This window comes from Ursus maritimus, unplaced genomic scaffold (genome assembly GCF_017311325.1).
Source record: "Ursus maritimus isolate PB19 unplaced genomic scaffold, ASM1731132v1 scaffold_21, whole genome shotgun sequence".
NCBI classification, from domain to species: domain Eukaryota; kingdom Metazoa; phylum Chordata; class Mammalia; order Carnivora; family Ursidae; genus Ursus; species Ursus maritimus.
In genome coordinates, this window is record NW_024424564.1 from 50245727 (window position 1) to 50270484 (window position 24758).

Consider the following 24758-nt stretch of genomic DNA (forward strand, 5'->3'; position numbering starts at 1 on the left):
TGATGTCACACACCTTGAAGGTCAGGAGACCCTAACTTCTCAGAGTTACTTATAAGAAACTGTTCCTTCAACAGGGAGCTTAGGAAAATTCGTGTGCCAGGCACTACGCTAGGAGTTTCAGAGAAGTTATCTCATGACGACACCAAGGCCTGACCCCCGTCTCAGGGAGGACAAAACTGAAGTCAAGAGACCCAAAGCCACGGGGCATCTGAGAGGTGGGACTGGGGCTCCCATCCAGCAAAGCCTTCTGCCTGGGCCCCCCGGGACTCTGCCTTCAAGCCTCAGTCATGGTGTGGGCTTGTCCGGCTGCATGGGACACGGCTGAGACGGCGTGCTCCCAGGCACGGAGCCAGAGGCCGACACGGGGCCAACACAAGGCCAGCCACAGCCAGCGAGAGCACAGCGAGGGGACAGCCACTCTGTGCCGGACGTGTTCAGTACTCTCTTTAAAAGGCATCTCGATGTCCAGCTGCCGGTGAGGAGAGTTTCACCCAGGGCCACAGCCTTCCAGGACTCCCTCTCCTCATCACACACCCACCTTCCTTTCCCTTCAGCGGCCCCTCCATGGCCTGAACCTGGCGGGCCGTCTCCAGCCTTCTCCCGGCGCGGCAAGAAGCCACCGCCACCGCCCGCCCTGCTGGCCGGTTCCCACCTGCAGGGGTGGGGCTGCGCGCTGGGACCCTCGCCGCGCACAGGCGGGGTGGCGCACGTGTTCTTCTCTGGGGCGCACGCCCTCTCTAGCAGACCCTGCCGGCCCGCCGTGCGCACGTTCCAGGCCAGACGCGGTTCCTGTCCTCACCGAGCGCCCAGTCTAGCGGAGAGGCGCGTAAGCAAAGGAATGCTTCCGAACTGGCCCAGCAAAGCTGCGGCGTGGGAAGGAGGCAGTGAGACAGGGACTCCGGCGGGAAGGCCTCAGGAGGCAGGGACACCGAAGCCGAGACCCGGAGAGGAGAGGGAGCCTGTCACAGAAGACGGGACGCAGAATACCCAGGCCCAGGGCACGGCACGTGCCAGGGCCCGCAGGGAGGAAGCGCGGCCTCTGAGGGGCTGGCCAGACGCGCCCAGGGGCGGGAGTCAGCACGGGGAGAAGGCGGGCACCCGCCGGCCTGCCACCCCGCTTCCCCACGCTCGGGAACGGGCCAGCAGCAGCCGGCTGGGCGGATGGCTGCCCAAGGACCTTTCCTCCCTGGCCTTGCCGGCCGCTGAGGGCCAAGTGCAGGCAGGTAGGTCATACGCTGGGGGGCGGCCGGGGCTGACTCAACCTCCCAGCCCCCAGCTTCCCGCTAGACAGGGTGCTGGCAGGGTCCGGCCTGCAGCCCTGACCCCTCCCGCTCCCGCGGCGCCCGGCAGCCCGCCAGAGCCAGCGCCCCGGGCCTCGCGCAAGCTTCACCCCACGCCACGCTGCGCCGACACCTCGGAGACATTTCTTCGCTGCATCCTCGCAAGGCTGGCCATTGTGATTCCTCTCTTTACAGAAGAAACGGAAGCAGAAACATTAAGCGGCCCCGCCCCTGGTCACACAGCACTTTTTGTGAGAAAAGAGGCACCAAGCAGCAGGATTCGTGTACTCACGGCCCTTCCCGGCCATGTCAGGACACCCAATGGCAGTAGCTCTCTGTCCCTAGGACGGCCCCCGAGATGAAATGTTCTCCGTCCCAGTCACTGGGGTTTCCGTACAACCTGCAGAGAGCCACTGCCCTCAGCGTGACAGCCGAACTGAGGAACCAGGACAAGGGTCCTGTCCTGTAGGGCCAGCATACGAAGAAAATCCTTTCGGGTGGGCACGACTGCACGCAGTATGTCCATCCTTTCCCTCCAAGAGGTGAACGGTCTGACCGAACAGACGCAGACCACCCCACGCTGACGGCTCAGCCACTCCCCCACCCAGCGCCTCAGTGTGTTCAGTCCACACAGGGACCACACGCCAACACTGACTGAGGTCTGAGCGAGGAAGCTCACTGCTCCACACGGGGGCCGACGGCTGTCAGCGGGCAGGGCCCCAGGCTGGGTGGAGAGGAAGGAGATGATGAACGAAACTACCATTCCCAGCCAGAGACCTGCCCACCAGGCTCATGGCTCGGACTTCCTTTTTTCTTTTCCAAACACAGGCTGGAATTCCAGGATAAAAACAAAGGCACCGGACAACAAATGGTTCTTTGCCTAACCGAGTCATCTAGGACCCCGCCAGGAATGCTCCTCGTGGCCCTACAGCACGCGGCTCTACCCGCTGGCCAGCCAGAGGAACCGACAGGAAGAAGGCAGAGCCCAGCACAGAACAAAGGCCAAGGGAAACGTGTGCAAAACTATCCGGACCGCTATCCTGCACCAAGGGCTACTCAGGGGGAAAGGAGGGCAGGAGTCAGGGAGCCTCGGTGTGTTCCAGAAATCCAGGGGCTGCTGCTGCTGCTGCCAGTTTGCTCATTTGATTCCTGTGACCTGACCACCTGTCCTTCCCTTCCCAAGCCTTCTCCCTGGATGAGGAAGAGAGAAAAGAAAGGCGCCACTGCAGAGGCCTCGTTCAACAGCCCCCTTGAGAAAGCACGACAGGCCTCTACGGCCCCATGGCCCCACACAGCAGAGCAGAGGGGGCTTCTCGGGAATTTGGTACCGGGACCCACCTAGGAAACTGAGGACTTCTCAAAGGAGGAAAACTGCCACTGTCTGAGATGAATTCTATTTTTTCCTCAAATTACTGTTAGGTATTCCAGAGAAAGGTGGAACCTGCGGTTGTCACAGGGGGGAGGGAACATGCCATCGACTCTAGCACACCTGTGCGTGGCTCTCAGGCGCCTGGAGTAAACACAGAAGCCCTTCATTTGAAGAGAAATAATCCCTTAACGAACATTTCTGAGACAACTGGTCCCCCTCCCCATCCTGTAGGAGCAAGTGCCTCAAATTACATTTTGGCTTTTCTTTTTCTTCTCTTTACGGTCTATCTTCCTCAGCCCTCGTGACTCCATGGAGGGGGGGCAGAGGGCGAGAGAGCGGGGAGCAGGGGAGGCCCACTGCCTCTGGGGACGTCAGTCCACTAATCCCGTTTCCACAGATGCGCGCCGCTGCCGCCTTGACCACGAGCCCAGACACACTCACAAAAAGCCCAACTCCATCTCTTGAGGTTTTTAAGAGTAAAATTAAATCGGATGCTAAAGTCCCCTAAATCTTTGAGGGGATTTTCCTTCCCTTTGTACTTCTGTGCAAAGGAGTCCTTCACAGTACTTGGGGGAAAAGATTTCAAAGAACAAAACTGGGGAATTTTTTGTTTTTCAAAGGAAAAGCCACCATAAGCTTTACAGATAGGGAGTAAATTAAAGAGGGTAGCCCCCTGGCTAGAAGCGTTTCTGAGCCGGGGACAGAGGGCGGGCTGCTGGCAGCGTCTGTCCCGGAAGCCCTTCCGGAGTGCCACACACAGGCCTGACTTCAGCTCAGTCACCATGAACTCCAACGGGCAATGGGACAGTTTTCAAGCCTCAAACACCTCTCCACGGACATTCCGGGGAGCTAAGCGACAGTCAGAGAAACTTTATCCACCTGGTGTCAGGAATCCACGCGTTTAGAGGCCGGTGGCGCAGCCTGGCCTGGGGCGAGCAGGAGGGCAGAGGCCGCGACACCCACTGGGACTCTGGCAGGGGTGCCGGCCCCGACTCACCTGTGCTTGCTGTACTTTCCACTCCCACGAGCACACTGCCCCCCTCACCCCCGCTCCGACTGCTCTGTGCTGAGGCTGCCTTTCGCTGTCTTGTTCTGCAAGGGGGGGAGGGGGAACGGGAGGGGAGGCTGACGCCGGCAAAGCCAAGGACACAAGACAGGAGGGACGGAAGAACAGTGCGGGGGTCAGGGAGGGCAGAGGCGAGGAGAGGAATGGCACATGGAAAAGGAAAGAAAAAGCAGAGTCAGTATTGAATGACAAACAGGAGATATTCAGACAGGGCTTTCTGAGGCAAAACGTGACCATTAAAAAAGAGAAGTTTTAAAAATAAAAACATGTAAATTAACTAAAAGAAAATACTATAAGATCCTGTGGTCCATCTCTGAAAATAATTTTTAAAGAAAAGCATAAGCAAGCATCTTTCAGAAGCGCTGTGAGGGCCGACCCGCCCGGAGGACCGCTTTCGGTCCGCTGCGGCCCTAGTCGGAGCCCGTGAGCGGCCGTGACCACCAGGGGTCAGTGTGACCTCAGCCAGAGGAGCGCGCGGCCGCCGCGGGGAACCCCAGGTGGCGCCAGATGGCTCGGCGGCCCCAGCCTCTCCTGGGCTTCCTTCTCGCCACCCTCCCCGCCCCCCACGCGTGCTAGCTCCGGGACAGCGGAGTCACCGCGGAGTCACCCCGTATCTTCCATCCTTTCCTAAAAGGGGCCACACCAAGAGACCGCCTCTTGAACTACTTGGGACGTGAGGCGGCGGCCCACCAACCGCGGCCCCGGTCACTTCTGTGAGGGAAAGCCTCAGGAAAGACTGCGGTCCCCCCCAAAGCCTTGGGGTCAATTCTTTTTTCCTTTAGTCTGGCAAATGCCTCTAATTATGTACCAAGGCCTACAACCAATCTTACCTCGCACCAACCTGTGAACTGGGGTTCCATTAAACTAAAATGGAAACCAGGAGTTTCATTGAGTTTGATCTTTGAATTTCTCTTACCGATCAGACAAACACCTTCCTTTCCCCCATGTTTCTCACAGGCTCCCACAGTAGAGGGGGGGCCACCCTGGGGCACGGGTCTCCCTCCAGCACCGGGCCTCTCCACCGTCTCAAGGCCAGGAGCAGGAGGCAGCCTCCAATGTCTGGTCTGAAGATCGTAAGGAACCCCCCTTCCCCCAGCCCCGCTGGGGCGCACGCTCTGACTCACCTTGTGCTTGGGGCACCTCACCGAGAAGTTCTCCTCATGCAGCAAACAATCTACAAGACAGAAAGGGACAGTCAGACTGAGCCAGCGGTGCCATCCAGGACGAGTGGGGCCACACCAGCCAGGACTGAGTGTCAGAAACATCAGCGACACCCCCAAATAAACTATGGTACCGCAACATGATGGAGTATCAGTCACTTACAATTTTAATGTTTCAAAACAGTTAATGGCACGGGGAAACACTCATGACACGAAACGGCTTGAAAAACCAGGATACGTAAATGCAGAAGTATAATCCTAATTTTATCAAAATGTGTTCTATGCATTAAAAACAAGACAAAGGAAACTTACCAAAATGTAACAGCAAGACTACAGGTGATTTTATTTTTTTATGTATTTCCACAATTATATATTATTTTTAACAGAAACAATCTCCAATAAATGTTATTTTTAGAATCCCTGATTCTAGGCTAAGCCCATTCCAACAGGCGCAAGCCCAAGCTTCCTCAAGAACACTTCGAATGTGGAGGCGCCTTTCCCCTCTGTCCGGAGCCCTGCTATCACCTTTGCTGTACAACCCACGGAGACACAGGAGAAGTTTCCGACACGAGCCACATAATCCACACTAAATGCTTCAGGGGAAAGTGAAATCCCACGAGGGGGTTACTAATCCTTGGAGGAAAATGATTCATTCCAACTTTTAACGTGCTGACAGCATCCTCGCTGACAGCAAGGACACGCATCTGCCTCCAGGTGGGTTGAGCTCCGTGGCACAAGGGTAGCGTGTGGAGCAGGGCGAGGAAATCTAATTAATGAATTCACTCTGCACACCACAGCTCCCGGAGACCGACAGCCAGGTCACTGGTGCAAGATGTGGTGGCAGAATGTTAATAAATATTGATCACACATTCTCAGAGAGCTCCCGGGCACCATGGCGGGAAGCAGCCATGGTACTTAGCCTTGTTAAATGTATGATTTAACTCAGGTTTAAACTGAGGTCCAGATTAGCAGCCTGTGGACCCACAGATTTCACATGAAATAGTAAAAAGCAAGGGAACACACAAACGAAAACTTCTGACGTCCTACTTGTATCTTAAACAAATAGAAAAAGACCCTTTCATAATTGGGCTGGGCCTGTCCCATCGCTGCCTCCCTCTGGAGCCCCTGAATACCCACGAGTGGGCAGGCAGCCTCTCGGCTCCCGGGGCAAGCCTCCGGGCACAGGAGCTCAGCAAGTCCGGCTAACCTCCGAGCCCTCCCCCTGCAAGCAAATAGCATGGCAGTAAATGAAATGTGTTAATTTAAAACCCACAAGTACATGGCGTGACCAAGGCTCCTGCTGCTCCAATCTACCAGAGAGCTTATGAACAGCAGGAGGCAGACAACTGGAGCTCACGGGAAGCACTTTCTCCTTACCTGGGCTTGGGCAGCACTGCTTGCTGGCAGTCTCTAGTTTGGGCCAGAGAAGCAGCATAGCCCCTGTGGGGCTCGGCCACCTTTGTGCCACAGGGGTTTAGAGAAATGAGGAAGGGGGACCATATTAGCTGGAAAAGTTGCCATCGGAAAGGCAGTGGGGGCTCAATTCCCCTCCCAGCCATGGAGGAGTCACCAGCTGTGACAGACCATTAGGAAAACATGTCTGAAGTTAGGAAGCATGTTCCCTCTAAGTTAAAAAGCAGAAAAGAAATAAGACAATGTAAGCACACACTGAAGGCAACTGGAGCTAATGTCAGGTACTTCTGGAAATGGGGGTCTCCTAAACAAATCTGCTGGAGACCACGTCCACCTCTGGCAATGCCTCCCAGGCAGGAAGACTGCAGACAAATGCTCCCCTCTGTCCTCGTCACATCCACAGGCCATCAGGAACCGCAATTCACGCTCCTGGCAGGGACGAGAACCACGGCCAGAGAGCTTAGCCGCCCAAGGGCCCAGGGAACCTCTTCTTGGCTGCCTTGACCCAGCCCCTGCTGCGAGGAGAGCAAAGAGCGGTGAGAGGCTCGGTGGGGCCCCTCCTGAGGTCTCTCACCAGGCGCCCGCCCTACACGCCAGCCAGCCTCTCAATTTGTTTTCCTTAAGCCCCTGGCAATATCCCACACTGGCCAGAGGGCCTGGTCAGCACTTCCTCACAGTGAAGTCAGAGTAAATGGCGTGCTGGATCATCACACACGCTGGAAAAGACTCACAGGTTGTCTAGTCGACAAGATGGCTTCCAGACACAAACACAACGCCCCAGAAGAGGATTCCGCTTTCACTTCTCTCTACACTTAGTTTAAATGCAGAGCGGACTTCACTGAGCTCCTCGTAACAAGCCACTTGGAGCTACTTGCACCCACGTGTGTCTACAGCTACCTCGGCCGAAGACGCTAAGCTCGAGGAGGGGGAAGAGGAGAGGGGAGGGCTGCTGTCGTTCGGACCTGCCAGGCCCCAGATGCCGTCTCCAGCTCGTCCGCAATGTCCCTCAGAGCTACTGGTACTTAGACTGGCCCATCAGCCCGGGACTCAGGGACCCGCCAGCCTCACCCGCCTTGTTGAGGGGCTCCTGGGCCCGAGGAGGGGACTATCAGGGCCGGCAGGCCCTGGTTCTGGGGTGCAGAGCAGGGCCCTCTCCAGGGAAGGGCCAGATACCAGTCCTTTCTCCTTTCATAACCACCGGGGGCCGGAACCCACTGCGTCAAGATCAGAGTCTTGCATGAGAGCCGCTTCTAACGCTGCTGCAGGGCTGGCTGCGGAGAGCGGGTCCCAGCTGGGCCTCCTCCCGAGGGCGAGAGGAACACCCGCCCCAGGCTGGATTCTTCATGCACAGCCGCTACTAATGCGCTACTGCAGCTCTTTCCTCCTTTGGTCTTAATTGTTGGGGCTCACTGCCTTCATATATTGCTTTTTTTAAACCAGTGTTCACGTTCTTACCGCCTTTCCCCGGAGCCACAGCCTGCACCTGTGACCTAACAGGCAGCGCAGGGCCGCCAACCAAGTGCAGGACCAACAACAGGTGGGGGGAAGGGGCAGCAGCCACACACCCTCCGTGGAAAAAGACTGTTTCCATGGAGATGTCCCCAGCAATCCACGTTCTCCCTAAGACACGAACAGCTCTGGAACCTTTGGGTGGTTAGCAGCAAAGCAAAGATGAAGTGTTAATCTGTTCCTTACTCCATGCAGAGACGAGGACCTCTCAAACTCAGGGACTTTTCTTTTTTTTTTTTTAGGAAGTCCGTCAAGAACACCTTTCCTGGACACAAAGATGCATCACATATAGAACAGAATTCCCGAGAAGACCCTGTGGGATAAATACAAGCATCCATCCCCGGAGCAGTATAGGCTTCTGGGTCATTGTGACTCAGGTCATCAAGAAGTTCAATAAATCCCCAAGACACGGTCACCTTGTGATGCTGCTTGCTCGGTCCTCGATCTCTACATGGAGTAGCAGAGCACGCAGCAGCTGGGGCAGCAAAGCCAGGGGGGCCAAGGCCCCACCTGAGCCCCTACCCCACCGACCCGGGCAGCTTCCCTCTCACTGGATACTTAGCCGAATACACATGTTACCAACTTACCAGGGCAGGCCGCACGAGACAGGCTCCCACAGAGTGACCGACATCATTTACTTACTAACCCTCAGCTGGTAAAGCAGCCCCTCCTTCCCCGCAGGGTGGCTGACTGAGCAAGATTCCTCTGGAGAGGAGGAAGAGCCTGGGGCATTTCCCAGAGAACCCCAACCCTACCGCCTGAGCTTGACCAAGGCGGAGCCAAGCCGGTGCTTTCCAGCTGCTAGCCACACACGGACACATAAATTTAAGTACAATGAAGACAAATAAAAATTCAGTCCCTCATTTCCAACTAGCAACACTTTAAGCACTCAGTGGTACACAAAGCTTGCGGCTACTGTGCTACAGAGTGCAGATCTAGAACATTCCCACCATGGCAGAGAGTCCTCCTGAGCAGGACTGCTTAATCCCTCAAGAAACTGCCAGGAGCCTGGTCCCTAACTTGGCTGGTGCCCCAGTGTGCAAACAGGGGGTGCACTCATGGTGGGGGGGGGATGAGGCGAGGTTACCTGCCTGCCGCTCACCGGATGTTTCTGAGCAAAGCCTCAGTGCAGGAGACCACCTCTTACCAGCCACCGAGTGCGAGAGCCAAGTCTTGCAGCATTCCCCACATAAAATTATAAATAACTGCCACAAACGTACTTAAACATCTTCATTTAAAAATCATGAAGCTTAAACTAGAAAAAAGAATTTAGGGGCAATATCATGAAAGTGAGAAATGGCAATGGCTGGCTCTTGAGAGAGAGAGAGAGGGGACTAAGCGTCTGTACTATGGAATGTGCCACACCACGACTCAGGGTGAATTACAGCTCAGACCCAACACAGAAACATGTAGGGGAAGAAAGAGAATGGAAAGGGACAGACTAAAACCCAAACTCCCTGAACATTTCAAGGCTCTCTTCTTACTCCCTTTGGCCAAACAGTGCTCTGGCCACCGGCCGCCCTTCAGCAAGTGCAAACACGCACTTTTATGAGAATTGAACTGCGGCATAATAAGCATTATCTTTATCTTTCTGGTTCTTCAGCTGTGCCTCCTATGGAAACTTGGAAAGATAAAAAGAGAGGGAGGGAAAGGAGGAAAAGAAGGACCTGCAAGGCAAGGGGCGTGCAGCTCAAGCAACTTCCTGGGAAGGAGGGTGGTCCAGGTGCACTGGGCCTCCCCCCACCTGTCAGACCCCCCTCTGTGCTTCATGCCCCTGTACCTGCTTCCACCACCCGCTCAGCCGTGCCCTCCCCGCCTCCCTCTCAAGCACTCAAGAGATAACCAGCACCCTGCCGCTTGCCGCACCCTGGCTGGTCTTCCCATTTCTCTCCCCCTCCATCCTGAATGAAAGTACTATGAGGGCTGGCGAGGGGAAGGTCTTAGACACGTGCTCAAAAAGTAACTGGTGAAAACGTTCACTGAGAGGACAAGAGTCTAGATGAAGAGAGAGGAGTTTCTCAGGCTAAAGCTCAGAGTCAAAACTTAAAGCTTTCGCATCACTCACTGGATGCAACTTCATGGACAAAAGTTTCCCCTTCTTTCAACAGTTAGGACACTGCAAAACACTACTCTGACCATCTCAGCAGACATGGAAAAAAATGGTAAAAGGCAAAATTCCTTGTTGAGTGATAAAAACACTCAACAAACTGGGAATACAAGGGGACTCCCCAGCTGCATCAAGAACATCTATGGAAACCCCACAGCTATCATCACACTTAATGGGTCAGAAAAAAGGCAAGGATGTCAGCTCTCGCCACTGCTACCTAACATTACGCTAGAAGTTCTAGCCAGGGCAATCAGGCAAGAAAAAGAAATAAAAGGCATCTGACTGGAAAGGAAGAACTAAAACTACCCATTTGCAGATGACATATCTTGTACACAGAAATCCATTAAAAACCTATTAGAACTAATCAATGAGCTCAGCAAAGTTGCAGGATACAAGGTCAATATACGAAATCAATTGTGTTTCTATATGTTCACAACGAACAATCTGAAAATTAGGAAAACAACTGCATTTATAATCACACTAAAAATAACACTTAGGGATAAATTTAACAAACAAGTGCAAAACTTACACTCTGAAAACTACAAAACACTGTTGATAGAAATTAAACTATGAGACAAACGCACAGACGTTGCCTGGCCGTGGGCTGGAAGACGCTACTGGTAAGACGGCAAAACTCCCCAACTGCACCCGTGGATTCAGTACAATCGCTAGAGTTTTAATGGCTGTTTTTTTTTTTTTTTAATATAGAAATAGACCGGCTGATCTTAAAATTCATATGGAGTAGCAAAGGACCCAGAATAGCCAAAACAATCTTGAAAAAGGGAATAATCAGAAGACACGTATTTCCCAATTTCAGGATCTACTACAAAGTTACAGTAATCAAGACAGTACGGCACTGGAGAAAGTCCAGAAATAAGCCCATACATCTTTGGTCAACTGGTTTTCGACAAAGGTGACAAGATCATTCAATGAGGAAAAAACAGTCTTTTCTACAAATGGTGTTAAGACAACTGGAACCCACACACAGAAGAGTGGACTGGACTCCTACTTCATACCATATATAAAAATCAACTCAAAGTGGATCAAAGACCTGTGCAAGAGCTGAATTCTTAGGAGAATACAGAGGCATAAATCTTTGTGATTTTGGATTAGGCAACAGTTTCTTAGATATAAAAAAAAGGAACAAGCCACAAAAAGCAAAAACAACAAAAGAAAAAATGGATAAACTGAACATCATGAAGATGTCAGACGTCATCGGCCATCAGGGAAATGCTCAAAATCACAACGAGATGCCGCTTCATGCCCACTGGGGTCACTAGAACACAACAGGCAGGTAACAAGGGTCAGCGAGGCCACTGGGGTGGCTAGAACACAACGGGTGGACAACAACAAGGGTCAGCGAGGATACGGAGAACCCGAAGCCCTCACAGACTGCTGGAAGGATGTAACAGGATTTAGACCCTTTGGAAAAGTCTGACCGTTCTTCCAAAGGTTTAGATGTAGAGGCTGCCATATGATCCAGTAATTCCACTCCTAGGTTTACAGCCAAGAGAAGTAAAAACATTGAATCTACATAAAGACTTGTGAGTGTTCACTGTAGCATTATTCATAATAATCAAAAGTGGAAAACAATCTAAACGTGAATCAACTGATGAACGATAAGTAAAACATGGCACATCCCTAAGAGACCTGTTTGGCAATAAAAATGAAGTCCTGATACATGCTACCACGTGGATAAACCCGAAAAACACTGCGCTGAGTGACAGACGCCAGTCATAAAGAGCACATGTTGCATGATTCCACTTCTAAGAAATGTCCAGAATAGGCAAATCCATCAAGACAGAAAGTAGATCAGTGGCTGGCAGGGGCTGGGGTGAGTGGAGGGGGAGTGACCACTAATGGGTAGGAATTTACGAGCTGATGAAAATGTCCTAAAATTGACTGTAATGACGGCTGCACAACTCTGTGAGTATACTAAAAACCACTGAATTGCACACTTAAATAGTGAATCATGTGTGAATTATACGAATAAAACCGTTATTATGACCCTGTTTCACTCCTTTTTATTATCCTCTCTGCATTCCTTTAGAATTTACAAACAGAACAGGGTCAGAAGAGACAAAAAGCACGATAAAGGAAGGAAAGCCCCAGCCTTCGGGTGCTCTGGACGAGGGCCACGGTCCATCTTACCTGCGTCAATGGCACACGGGTAGTGGTATCGGAAGGAGCAGCCTTTGTTGTAACAGCCCAAGGTGGCACCTGCCTCCTGGCAGTGGGAACATTTCTGAAAAGAAAGAAGTCCAGCATGTCAGCATCCCAGATTCACCCCTCTCCTCCAGGCCTGCCCTAAGCCCCATCTGTCATACCTCAGCTCGTCTCTGTGGCTACAGGTCAGGGGGGGGAGGTTGGGCGGGTCAGTTGCTAACCGCCACTCACGGACCGCACCGTGGAAAGGATCCAGCAGTGACGTGTTAAGCCAGCCTCGTAAATGTCCACAAATAGATCAAACAGAACAAGGCGGTGGGGTGGGGTAGGGCACCCCGACTTGTCCCTGGTGCTCCTGTGTCCACCCGCCCACACATATGCTTTCCCGTCCTTTCCTCATTCCTCCTGCATCTTAAAATGCCAGATCTTGCCTGTTTATTTCTGCTGTGGAAGTCTGGGGTAGGAGGAGAGGGTAAGATAGTAGAGTTATATATAAATCTTTTAGAATTAAAAGTGGAATTTGGTTTCTAGTTCTTGTATTTGTAAGGTTTTATTTTTATTCTACTTATCCCAAATGCCCAATACAAGTATATTTCTCTTTTCAAAAAAGATGGGCTCCTGTGTGCAAATGGTATTTTTATACACAAATCCTATTTTAAATGCACTAGGAAACCTGCCACAGATTTCTGGCGAAGGGAGACATTATTCTGTAACTGAGATGTTCCTCCTTATGCGGACAGGTTTTCTTAAAGTGGGGCACGTCTCTATCACCCCGGCGACCACTCAATCCGTCGGCATATGAAATATGACCTAGCAACAATAGTCATCATTTGTAAAATTCCACCAAACTGGCCCTACTGAGGAAGGATGCAGATTCTTCTGGTGGCCAAGGCACACCCCGATGAGGCTACCTGAATGATACAGACACTTGTTCCTGATTCCCGGAAAAATAACATGAAAGTGCACCCCCAGCAGTTATGCTTGTGGAGAATGCCACCCTCGTGAGGCCAGCCAGGTGACAAAGTGACTAAAGGGTACCCTTCTCCGCCTTTTCTCATGCAAAGGCAGACCCCAGGTGGCCGGCTCTCAGGAGTCAGTGTGGTCACAGATCTGCAGCAGCCAGGAACGCCAGTGGAGGTGCAGCTCACCTGGATGGTGCCGCGGGACAGAAGGACGCCCCAACACACAGCAGCGGGCACCGGATGACAGGGAGCCGGCTCGTTTCCCTGACACTGACGCTGAACCACACTAGTGCCAGCCATAGCACCTCCTCGGGGCCTCGCCGTGCAAGGGGTGCTGCCGTTTGCCACAGACAGAAACCCACTCATTCAGTCCTGTAACCTTCCCACTCCACAGATGAGGTGCCTGGGGCTCCAGAGGAAAAGTGCTTGCTCCAAAGACAATGGGGCAGGAATAGGGCTATAAGCCATGTCCTTCAAGAGCTCTGCCTTCCTCTCAGAAGACCGACATCCTTCTGGGTGCCGATGATCAGTAAACGTTTACCACGTGTCCTCACACCTTGCCAAGAAACAGAAGATTACGTGGCCTGGAGTAAACCAAGGACCACTGGCAGCATTCTGAGTAGCCCTAGACTGTACCTACCTTTGTCAATGCCACAGAGCACATTCGAGACCAAGGTCTCGCTGTTAACTGGCGGGAACGACTGTGGCTGATGTGTCAGTAGCCCACCCGCAGCAGTTCCTGCTGGAGGCCCTTCTTACTAAAGGACCTGGGTCATCTCTCCACGGGGCTTGTGCTCCAGGCCCTCCCCGCCCCAGTAGTGGCCATTTATGAATGGGTGTAGCAAGCATTCCTGGTAGGGAAAGTCCACAGGTTATGGAACTCCTGGGAAAGTTTCACCCTTCTTAAAAAGGGACGAGAGGCAGGAACAGGCTGTCTGCTCGCTCAGGCAGTTAGGGCGGGATGGTGAGAGCTGTTGCAATCCTCTTATCACCATGAGGGGACAGCTCTGAACACTAAGCCCAAGCTGTTGATGACAGCACAGTGACAGGACAGAAGGAACCCGGACCCTCTGTGACACTGCTGAGGACTATATTAACCAGGTCCAGGACCATCCCATCTCCAAGCTGTTAAGGGAGAGGATACTTCAAAAACAAACAAACAAACAAACAAACAAACAAACAAAAAAACCACTTTTTAATTTTGGAACTTATAGTCATATTTGGTCTAGGAAGATACCTAATATTTGAGGCACTGCTGTATAAGGTCAAGTGTGTAGGCTCTGGAACCTAAGTGACCCCCTGGTGAATGCTCCCACTGCTGTCTGTGTTCTTGGCCAATTCCTAACCTTTCCTCCCTTAACCTGCAAACATGAACCTAACGAACAGTACTATCTACCTCACAGAGATGTTTTGAGGGTTAAACGTGTGAATCCAGGCTTAAGACAGTGTCTGCATCAAAAGTGCTTTTGGTAAATGTGACACAGACCACCTATGAAAAGCAACCTGCGGGGCAGGCCTTGTCATCACCTAAGTTCACAGACTGGAAAAAGAAACAACCAAGCTCAGATCTGAACAAGGTCCATTTCCTTCCCACCTCAACACATGTCTCTTTTCCCTGCAGGGCTTCTCGATACTCCCTGCCCTGAACCAGCCCACAGGCCAAGGGTCCCATCTTTTGCATAAAGACAGCAAATTCACCCCTCACCAAGAAATTACATCAATAAAATGATGCTTGCTTCTTTCAGTGAAAAAGCACAATTAATTTACTACATTGCATCCAGAGGAGAAAGACCCTGTGTGGTGTACTCGGGTCTTAGAGAAACGACATTAAAGAATTTAGTTCAGTGGTTGTCACAGTGTTAATCCTTGGACCAGCAACATCAGCATAACCTTGGAACTTGTTAGAAATGGAAATTCTGGGATTCTGGGAAGATGGGGGAGTAGGCAGCACCAGGAATCGGTCTCCCTCCTGGACAACAACTGCACTGGCAGGATCTGTCAGATACAACTATTCTGGAACTCTGGAATCTGTTGTAGGCGTGCAACTTCCAGGGGAAGACTTGGGTGGTAAACAGCAGCTAATTTTGGTCAATTTCAGCCCCTAGGAGCACAGCAGCAGCTATCCGTCTCCCACTCCCCGCCAAGTGGTAGGCAGCTGTGCACGCGATCCCGGAGCAGCTTGCACACAGCTTGTGGGAGCCAGGGTGGGCAAAGAGAACCTGTCCTCCAGGGGGTAAGATCTCAGTTCTAATTGCCAATTATTGCTTCTGATCACAGAGGTACCAACACAGGTGGGCAGCCACTATTGTTGTACCTCCCCTCACTGCTCCAAGACCCTCCCCCTCAAACTGAAATGACTTCCAGGAGATTTAAAAGGCTGGCACCCTCTCCCCATCATTTTTTGCCTTTTTCCCTTTTGAGAGCTAAACATTAAAGAGTATATGGATACAATTAGAAAGTGACCCATGTGTTCATGGGGAAAGGCTCAGAAAAGACCTGAGAAGACTTTAAGTTGACACCTCAGGCTGATCCTAGGCATAGAGATAGCATACAAGAGTAAAAAAAAACAAAAACAAAACAAAAAAAAACCCCACAACAACACCAAACCCAAAACGATTAACAACATCCCAAAAAGCAATGCTTGGGGAAGGGGGAGAATCTGATTTTCAGAGTTATCACATTTACGTATGTATGTATGTATGTATGTATGTATGTATTCATTCATTCGAGAGAGACAGAGAGAGAGAGCCCACACGAGCAGGGGGAGGGAGAGAATCTCAAACAGACTTCACACTGACTCTGACATGGGACTTGATCTCAGGACCCTGAGATCATGACCTGAGCCAAAATCAAGAGTCAGACACTTAACTGACTGAGCCACCCAGGCACCCCTAGAGTTATCACATTATTAAGTTCAAATTTCCAGTGTTTAACAAAGACTTACAAGGCATATGCAGAGACAGGAAAGTATGGCCTATTCAAAGGAAATGAATAAATCAACAGAAACCTTCTCTGAAACAAAGACCTAAGGGCAGGTACACTAGATAAAAACGTTATAAGAACGGCTTTAAAAATGCCCAAAGAATTAAAGAGAGATGGAGATAGTCAAGAACACAATGTGTAAACAAATAAAAATACCAGTAAAGAAGTAAAGAAAACCTAAAAAGATACCAAAAGAAATTCTTAAAGCTGGTAAGTATAATAACTGAAATTTAAAAATTCATTAAAGGGATTCAAAGACAGACTGGATCAGGCTGGAGAAAGAATCAATAAACCTGAAGATGGGACAATGGAAATTATTGAGTCTGAGGAACAGGAGAGGGGGAAAAAAAAAGACCAAAGAAAAGTAAACAGACCTTAGTGAAAACATTAAGTAGGCCAACATATGCACTGGCGGAGTCCCAGAAAGAGAAGAGAGAGGGAGGGGCAGAGACAATTTTGGAATGGCTGAAAACTTCCTAAATTTGATGAAAGACAAGAATATAAACATCCAAGAAGCTCAATGAACTCCAAGAAAGATAAACTCAGAGATTTCCAGTGAGACACGTTATACCCAAACTTACAAAAGCCAAAGAGAGAATGTTGGGAGAAGTGAATCGTCACAAGCAATCTTCTCTATAAGGTTATTTGCAGGTTTCTTATCAGAAACTTTGGGACAGCGAACCGTGGGCTGATGTATTCAAAGGGCTAAAAGAAAAAAAACTATCAACCAAGACTCCTATACCTGACAAAGCTGTCCTTCAAGAATGAAGGAGAAACTAAGACATTGCCAAATAAACAAAAGCTGCGGGAGTTCATGACCACCAGCCTTCCTCTGCAAGATATGCTCAAGGGAGTCTGCAGGTGAAGCTGTACAGAGAAATAAAAATCTTAATAAAGGTAAATACATGGGCAATTAGAAAAGCAAGTGTTACTGAAGCCATGGCTCACAAATGCATTTTTTGTTTTCTACATGATTTAAGAGACTAATACAGTTAAATTAAAAAAAGTTATTAGTGTAAAAGCTAGTATTACTGTAACTTTGGTTTGTGACTGCAAATCTTGTTTTTTACATAATTTAAGAGAACACTACATTTAAAATGTTATTAGTTTATGTTTTGGGGTACACAACGTATGAAGATGTAATTTTGTGACCTCAACACCTGAAAGGATTGAAGCTGCAAAGAAGCAGAGTTTTTGTATGTCACTGAAATTAAGCTGGTATAAATTGAAATTAAAGTGTTATAATGTTAAGATGTTACATATGATCCTTATGGTGACTATAAAGAAAATTGCTACTAAATATATAGAAAAAGAAATGAGAAAGGAATTTAAACTTTTCACTATAAAAAATTAACTGAACCAGAGAAAGACAGTAATGCAGGAAATGAGAGACAGAAAACTAAAAGACATCTGGAAACAAAATAGTGAAATGACAGAAGGTGTCCATTATCAGAATTACTTTTAAATGTAAATGGATTAAACTCTCCAATCAAAAAACAGAGACTGGCAGAATGGATACGAACTTATGATTCAGCTACGTTATATACAAGAGATTTACATTAGACACAAATGGACAAAGTGAAAGGACAGAAGAGATATTCCATGCAAATAGTAACCAGAAGAGAGAAGTGACTATCCTAATATTAGACAAAATAGACTTTATGGATTAAAAAAAAAACAGAAGGAAGGAAATAGCGGACTTTACACTATAAAGGAACTCCTCTAACAGACATACACAGAACATAGCACCCAACAACAGAGTACACATTCTTCCAAGTGTACATGGGACATCTTCCAGGATAGACCACGTTAGGCCACAAATTAAGTCTCAATAGATTTATTTATTTAAAAAAATTTTAAGGCTTTATTTTTTACTTTTTTTTTTTTTTTAAAGATTTTACTTATTTGACGGAGAGAGACAGCCAACGAGAGAGGGAACACAAGCAGGGGCAGAGGGAGAGGGAGAAGCAGGCTCCCCACAGAGCAAGGAGCCTGACACAGGGCTCAATCCCAGGACCCCAGGACCATGACCTGAGCCAAAGACAGATGCCCCAAGTCTCAATAGATTTAAAAAGATATCATACAGGGGCGCCTGGGTGGCACAGCGGTTAAGTGTCTGCCTTCGGCTCAGGGCGTGATCCCGGCGTTATGGGATCGAGCCCCACATCAGGCTCCTCTGCTATGAGCCTGCTTCTTCCTCTCCCACTCCCCCTGCTTGTGTTCCCTTTCTCGCTGGCTGTCTCTATCTCTGTCGAATAAATAAATAAAATCTTAAAAAAAAAAAAAGATATCATACAAAGTATCTTCTTTGACTACAATGAGATAAAGTTAGAAATGAGCAACCAAAGGAAATTGGAAAATTCACAAAACTGGGAAAATAAACTACATACTTAAAAAAAAAAAAAGATTTATTTATTTGAGAGACCGTATGAGCAATTGTGGGGGAGGGACAGAGGGAGAGAGAGAATCCCAAGGAGACTCCCCACTGAGCAATTGACTGAGCCACCCAGGTGCACCTAAACAAAATACTTTATTTATTTGTTTTAGAGAGACAGAAAGAGAGAGAGACTCTGAGAGTGCTCATGTGTGTACATGTGCACACAGGGGGAGAGGGGGAGAGAGAGAGAGTCAAGCAGACTCTGCTCTGAGCACGGAGCCTGACACGAGGCTCAATCTCACGACCCTGAGATCATGACCTGAGCTGAAACCAAGAGGTGGATGCTTAACCAACAGGACCACGCAGGTGCCCCTAAACAACATACTTTGAAACAAAAAATGGATCAAAGAAGAAATCACAAGGGAAATAAAAAAATATTTATAGATGAATGAAAAGAAAACCACAACATACCAAAACTTTTGGGATGCAATAAAAGTTGTGCTGAGGGGGAAATTTATAGCTATAAACACATACATTAAAAATAAGAAGGATCTCAAAGCAACGACTTAACTTTACAACTTAAGGAACTACAGAAAGAAGAACAAACTGAACTCAAAGCTAGCAGAAGAAAGGAAATAAAAAGGATTCGAATGGAGATAAGTGATACCGAGAATAGGCAAACAGTAGAGAAAAATCAGTGAACCCAAAAGTTGGTTCTTTGCAAAGTTCAACAAAATCAACAAATCTTTAGCTGGAAGGAAATTAGAAAAAAAAGAAAAGACTCAAATTACTAGAATCAGAAATAAAAAATGGGACATTACCACTGATTCTACAGAAATAAAAAGGATTGGGGTGCCTAGGTGGCTCAGTTGGTTTGTCTGCTTTGGGCTCAGGTCATGATCCTAGTGTCCTGGGATTGAGCCCTGCCTCGGGCTCCCTGCTCATGGGAGAGTCTGCTTCTCCATCTCCCTTTGCCCCTCCCCCCTGGTCGTGCCGCCCTCACTCTCTTTCTCCCTCTCTCTAAAATAAATTTTAAAAAATGTTCTTTAAAGATTTTATTTACTTGAGAGAGAGAGCTAGAGAGAGAGAGCACAAGCAGGGGGAGGAGCAGAGGGAGAAGGAGAAGCAGACCCCCTGCTGGCAGGGAGCCCAACGTGGGGCTCCATTCCAGAACTCTGTGATCAGGACCTAAGCCAAAGGCAGATGCCCAACCGACTGAGCCACCCAGGTGCCTCTCAAATAAATAAAATCTTTTTAAAAATAAAAGGGATTATAAGAGAGTACTTTGAGCAACTGTACCTCAACAAATTGAATAATCTAGATGACATGGACCAATGTGCAGAAACACAGACCCTACCAATATTAAATCATGAAGAAATAAAACATCTGAATACACCTATAACTACTAAGGAAATTGAATCAGTAGTAAAAAATCTCCCCCCGAAAGAAAAGCCCAGGACCTGATGGCTTCACTGGTGAATTCTACCAAACATCTGGACTATTTGAACACTGACTGAACTACTTGAACTAATACCAATCCTTGTAAAACTTCCCCCCAAATTAGAGAAGGGAACATTTTCAAAATTATTCCAAGGCCAGCATTACTTGATACCAAAGTCAGACAAAGACACTGCAAGAAGAAAAACAAAACAACTACAAATATTCTTTATGAATATTGATACAAGAATCCTCAACTTAATACCAGCCAACAGAATTCAGCAGCACATTAAAAGGATTACATGCCATGATCAAGTGGGATTTATTCCTGGAATGCAAGGATGGTTCAAGACAAGAAAAATGCTCAGTGTAATACATGACATCAACAATATGAAGGAAACAGCCACACGGTCATCTCAATTGAGGCAGAAAAAGGATCCAACAAAATTCAACACTCTTTTTATGATAAAAACATTAAACAAACTAGAAATAGAAGGAGAGTACCTCAACATAACAAAAGACATAGATGAAAAACCCACAGGGATTATCATACCTAATGGTAAATGATGAAAGCACTTCCTCTAAGATGAGGAACAAGGTAAGGATGCTGGCTTTCACCACTTCTATTCAACATATTACAAGAAGTTCTAACCAGAACAATTAGGAAAGAAAAAAGAAATAAGTCCAAACTGGAAAGGAAGAAGTAAAATTATCTGTTTGTAGATGATACGATCTTACATGTAGAAAACCCTCAGGAGACCACCAAAACCTGTTAGAACTAATACATGAATTCAGCAAAGTGGCAAGATACAAAATCAGTACACAAAATATCAGGTCCACCTCTATACAGAAACAATGAACAATCTGAAAAGAAAATTACACACTTTTGATTTTTCAATAGCATCAAAAAGAATACAATATTTAGGAATTAACTAAGGAAATGAAAGACTTGAACAATGAGGGGCGCCTGGGTGGCACAGCGGTTAAGCGTCTGCCTTCCGCTCAGGGCGTGATCCCGGCATTCTGGGATCGAGCCCCACATCGGGTTCCTCTGCTGGGAGCCTGCTTCTTCCCCTCCCACTCCCCCTGCTTGTGTTCCCTCTCTCGCTGGCTGTCTCTCTCTCTGTCAAATAAATAAATAAAATCTTTAAAAAAAAAAAAAAAGACTTGAACAATGAAAACTACAAAACCCTGCTAAAAGAAACTAAGACATGAATAAATGGAAACATGGAAACCCATCCCATTTTCATGGACTAGAGGACTTAATATTATTAAAGTACAAATACTACGCAAACTGATCTACATATTCAATGCAGTCGCTGTCACAACCCCGATAACATTTTCCCCCCAGAAATAGAAACACCTATACTGATATTCATTTGGAATCTTAAGGACCGCAAAGAGTCAAAATAATCTTGGAAAAGAAGAAAACTGATGAGTCATATTTCCCGATTTCAAAACTTACCACAAAGCTACAGTAATCGACAGTGTGGTCCTGGCATAAAAACAGGGATATAGACCAAAAGAATAGAACAGAGCGCCCAGAAGTAAACTCTTGCATATATAGTCAAATGATTTTTGACAAGGGTGCCAAGACCATTCTTCAATGGGGGAAAGGACAGTCTCTTCAACGAATGTTGCCAGGAAAACTAGATATCCACATGCAAAAGACTGCAGCTGAATCCTTCCTAACGCGATATACAAAAATTAACTTAAAATGGATCGAGAACCTAAATATAAGACCAAAACAATAGAACTCTTAGAAGAAAACACAGGCTTCATGACACTGGGTTTGGCAGTGATTTTTGGGTTATGACACTCAAGGCCCACATAACAAAAGAAGAAAGAGACAAACTGGACTTCATGAAAATTAAAATATTTTATGCACCAAAGGACACCATCGACAGAGTAATAAGGTGATTTACGAATGGGAGAAAATATCTGCAAATCTTATACAGACTAAGTAAATAAATAAAACTCAGCAACAACAAAACAACCTGTTTCAGGCCCTAAATAGACATTTCTCAAGAAGACATACAAATGGCCAATGAGCACATGCAGGGACGCTCCACATCACTCATCATTAGGGAAATGCAAATCAAAAGTACAGTGAGATACCACCTCAGACCCAACAGAATAGCTACTACAACTCCCCCCCCCAAAACAACAAGTATGGTAAGGATGTGAGAAATTGGAATCCTTGGGCACTGTTGGTGTGAATGTAAAATACGCAGCCACTGAGGAAAACAGGATGACAGTTCCTCAAAACATTATATACTCCCAGACGTGAAAGCAGGGTCTCATTTGCACACCTGTGTTCACAGCAGCGTTCGTCACAAAAGCTAAAATGTGGAAGCAACTCAAGTGTCAGATGAACAGACAAGCAAAATGTGGTACATACGTACGACGGAGTATCATTCAACCTTAAAAAGGAAGGAAATTCTGCCAGCTGCTACAAGAGAGGACCTGTGCGGAGGCTATTACGCTACGTGAATGAAGCCAATCCGAAAAAGACGAATACTGGATGAGGCCACTGACATGCGATACTTTGAACAGTTAAAATCAGAGACACAGAAAGCTGACGGCAGCTGCCCTGATCTGGGGTGGGGAGGAGAAAATGGGGACTGTCTCATGGGCACACAGTTTCAGTTTTGCAAGATGAAAAGAGTTCTGGAGAAGGATGGTAGCTGAAGGTTGCACAACGATGTGAATGTATATACTATTACGGAGCTTGGCACTTAAAAAAACGGTTAAGGTGGTAAATTTCATGTTAAGTACATTTTACCACAATTGAAAAAAAAAAAGAAAGAAAGAAAGAAATGCAAATTCTCAAGGCCCAGCTCAGTCTGTGCTGCAGCCAGTGTCCAGGCACTTCTGACGCAGGACACTCTGAGAACCACTGCTTCAATCTCAACTCCCCAACTTCTCAGGTGAGGAAAACAAAGACCAGGAGAGACACAACTTACTGAGCAAGGATTTCAGGTGTCCTGGGAGTGATTTACTGCCTTCTTCCCTAGACTTCTGTCCCCTACTGACCAATGTAGATTACAGGGCATGACAGGCAGAACTGTCCCGCCAAATGTCAAAGATGTCCAACCTCATCCCCAGGACCTGCCACTTGACGTGGTAAAGGGACTCTGCAGATGTGACCAAGTCAAGGGCCCTGGGATGGACAGTGCATGCTGGATTTTGCAGGTGGCTCCCGTCTAGTCACACGGGCCCTCCCGGAGGTAGGCAGGGTTGAGGGCTTTAGGGAGATGTGGTGACGGGAGCAGGGTCAGAGAGCTGAAACACTGCTGGTTTTGAAGATGGAAGAAGGGGCCACAAGCCACAAATGTGGATGGCCTTTAGAAGCTGGAAGAGACAAGAAAACAAACTCTTCCTTGGAGCCTCCAGTAAGGAACTCAGCCCTGCTGACACCTCAGCCTGAGCCTAGTGAGACCTGTGACAGACCCGAGACCGACGGGAACTGTAAGGTGACAACAGCTTTGTGCTCTGAGCCACCGCGTTTGTAGTAGTGTGTTACAGCAGCGATAGGAGACCAGTAAGGGGGGATTTTCAGCGAAAATCTCACATTTTCCTTTCACATTCTTCAATGTACCCAATTTCTCCCTCGTGGAAACACCCACAATTTCACTCACTTTTTATTAGGCAAGTTCTGGCATCATCAGGGACACTGGAACTAGAAGGGACACTGGGTCTGTCATCAGTGTCCTTGTTTTCTCGTTCAAGAAACAGACAGAAGCAACGTGGCCCGCTGGAGATCACGGAACTAAGAAGTACCAGCACTTCGATGCACCCCAAGCTTGACCTTCGTACTGTACCACGTGGGCTGCTAGTCCCGCCTCATTCACTCAACTATCCAGCATTTGAAAAGTACTTCCTACGTGCCAGGCGCCAAAGATAGAATATAAACACTTATCTCTATAGTGTCTTCTGTTTCTATTCTCCCCTTCTAACCCCCAAATCAGTACCCAGGCTAATACCACTTCCAACTGGATTTTTGTTTACTTTTTATCTGAAGAAATCACACTATCATTCTCCTGTAACGCAGATAATATAATAAAGTCACTGCAGAGCTAAACGTCCTTCGTTTTTGACTACACTGCTGTTAGCGGAGGCTAAGTTAAGTCCACGTAATACTGCTCCCCACACAAATGAGACTCAGTGGGGCTTCCATCATGGTTTCCAAATCAAGGTATGTTTTTCAAACAAGAGCCCAATCTTCTAAATAAATTTTCATGTATTACTGAAGGGAATACAGGTTATTTTTAAGAAATCTGACATTTGGGGTGCCTGGGTGGCTCAGTCAGTTAAGTGTCTGCCTTTGGCTCAGGTCATGATCCCAGGACCCTGGAATGGAGCCCCGCATGGCGCTCCCTGCTCAGCGGGGAGCCTGCTTCTCCCTCTGCCTGCCGTTCCCCCATTTGAGCTCTGACAAATAAATATAATCTTTAAAAAGAGAAAAAAGAAATCTGACATTTCTGATACTGTAATCTTGGGAAATCGATTATAAATTGTATTCTTAGTTTTGGGACATGGTTAAACAACAGAAAGTGGCCAAACACCCACCCTGATCCTTTCACCAGCTCTTGTCACTGTCCCAGAGGCAGGGCTCGCTGACCAGAGGCGGCAAACTGCAAGAGCTAACTCCCCTAAGAGCAGTTTAGTCCACACCTGGTGGAAGCTCCGAGGGAGAGCTCTGCATGCCTCTTCATTCACAGAGCGGCTCTTTCCTGTGAGATGTAACAGCGACCTGAATAATCGCTGTTTAACGAGCGTCTCGAAGCAGCCTCAGAGCCGAAGCATGTGGGTCAGAGTATTATTAGTGTTGATGATCGGTTCTGTTCGAGGCTTGACGATCACACGCGCTGCCTCTACCACCATGCCTGAGAGGGCTTTTATCACGCACCGCACACACCTTTGCTTG

At 48.1% G+C, this 24758-nt stretch overlaps 1 protein-coding gene across 2 annotated transcripts in view; it reads right to left on the bottom strand.

Annotated features, from left to right (window-relative positions):
* The window catches only part of TCF20 (transcription factor 20), a 56814-nt gene that overhangs the window by 5443 nt on the left and 26613 nt on the right, over positions 1–24758 (bottom strand). The window contains exons 2-4 of one of the 2 annotated variants that reach the window (XM_008702925.2): positions 12056–12149; positions 4840–4889; positions 2869–3774 (exon numbers count right to left, since the gene is read on the bottom strand). In XM_008702925.2, coding sequence (XP_008701147.2) covers positions 3691–3774; positions 4840–4889; positions 12056–12149 — 228 coding nt within the window. In that variant the 3' untranslated portion in view covers positions 2869–3690. Of the gene's footprint in view, positions 1–2868; positions 3775–4839; positions 4890–12055; positions 12150–24758 lie in introns of those variants that run through there. The other variant, XM_008702924.2, reaches the window with a different exon arrangement.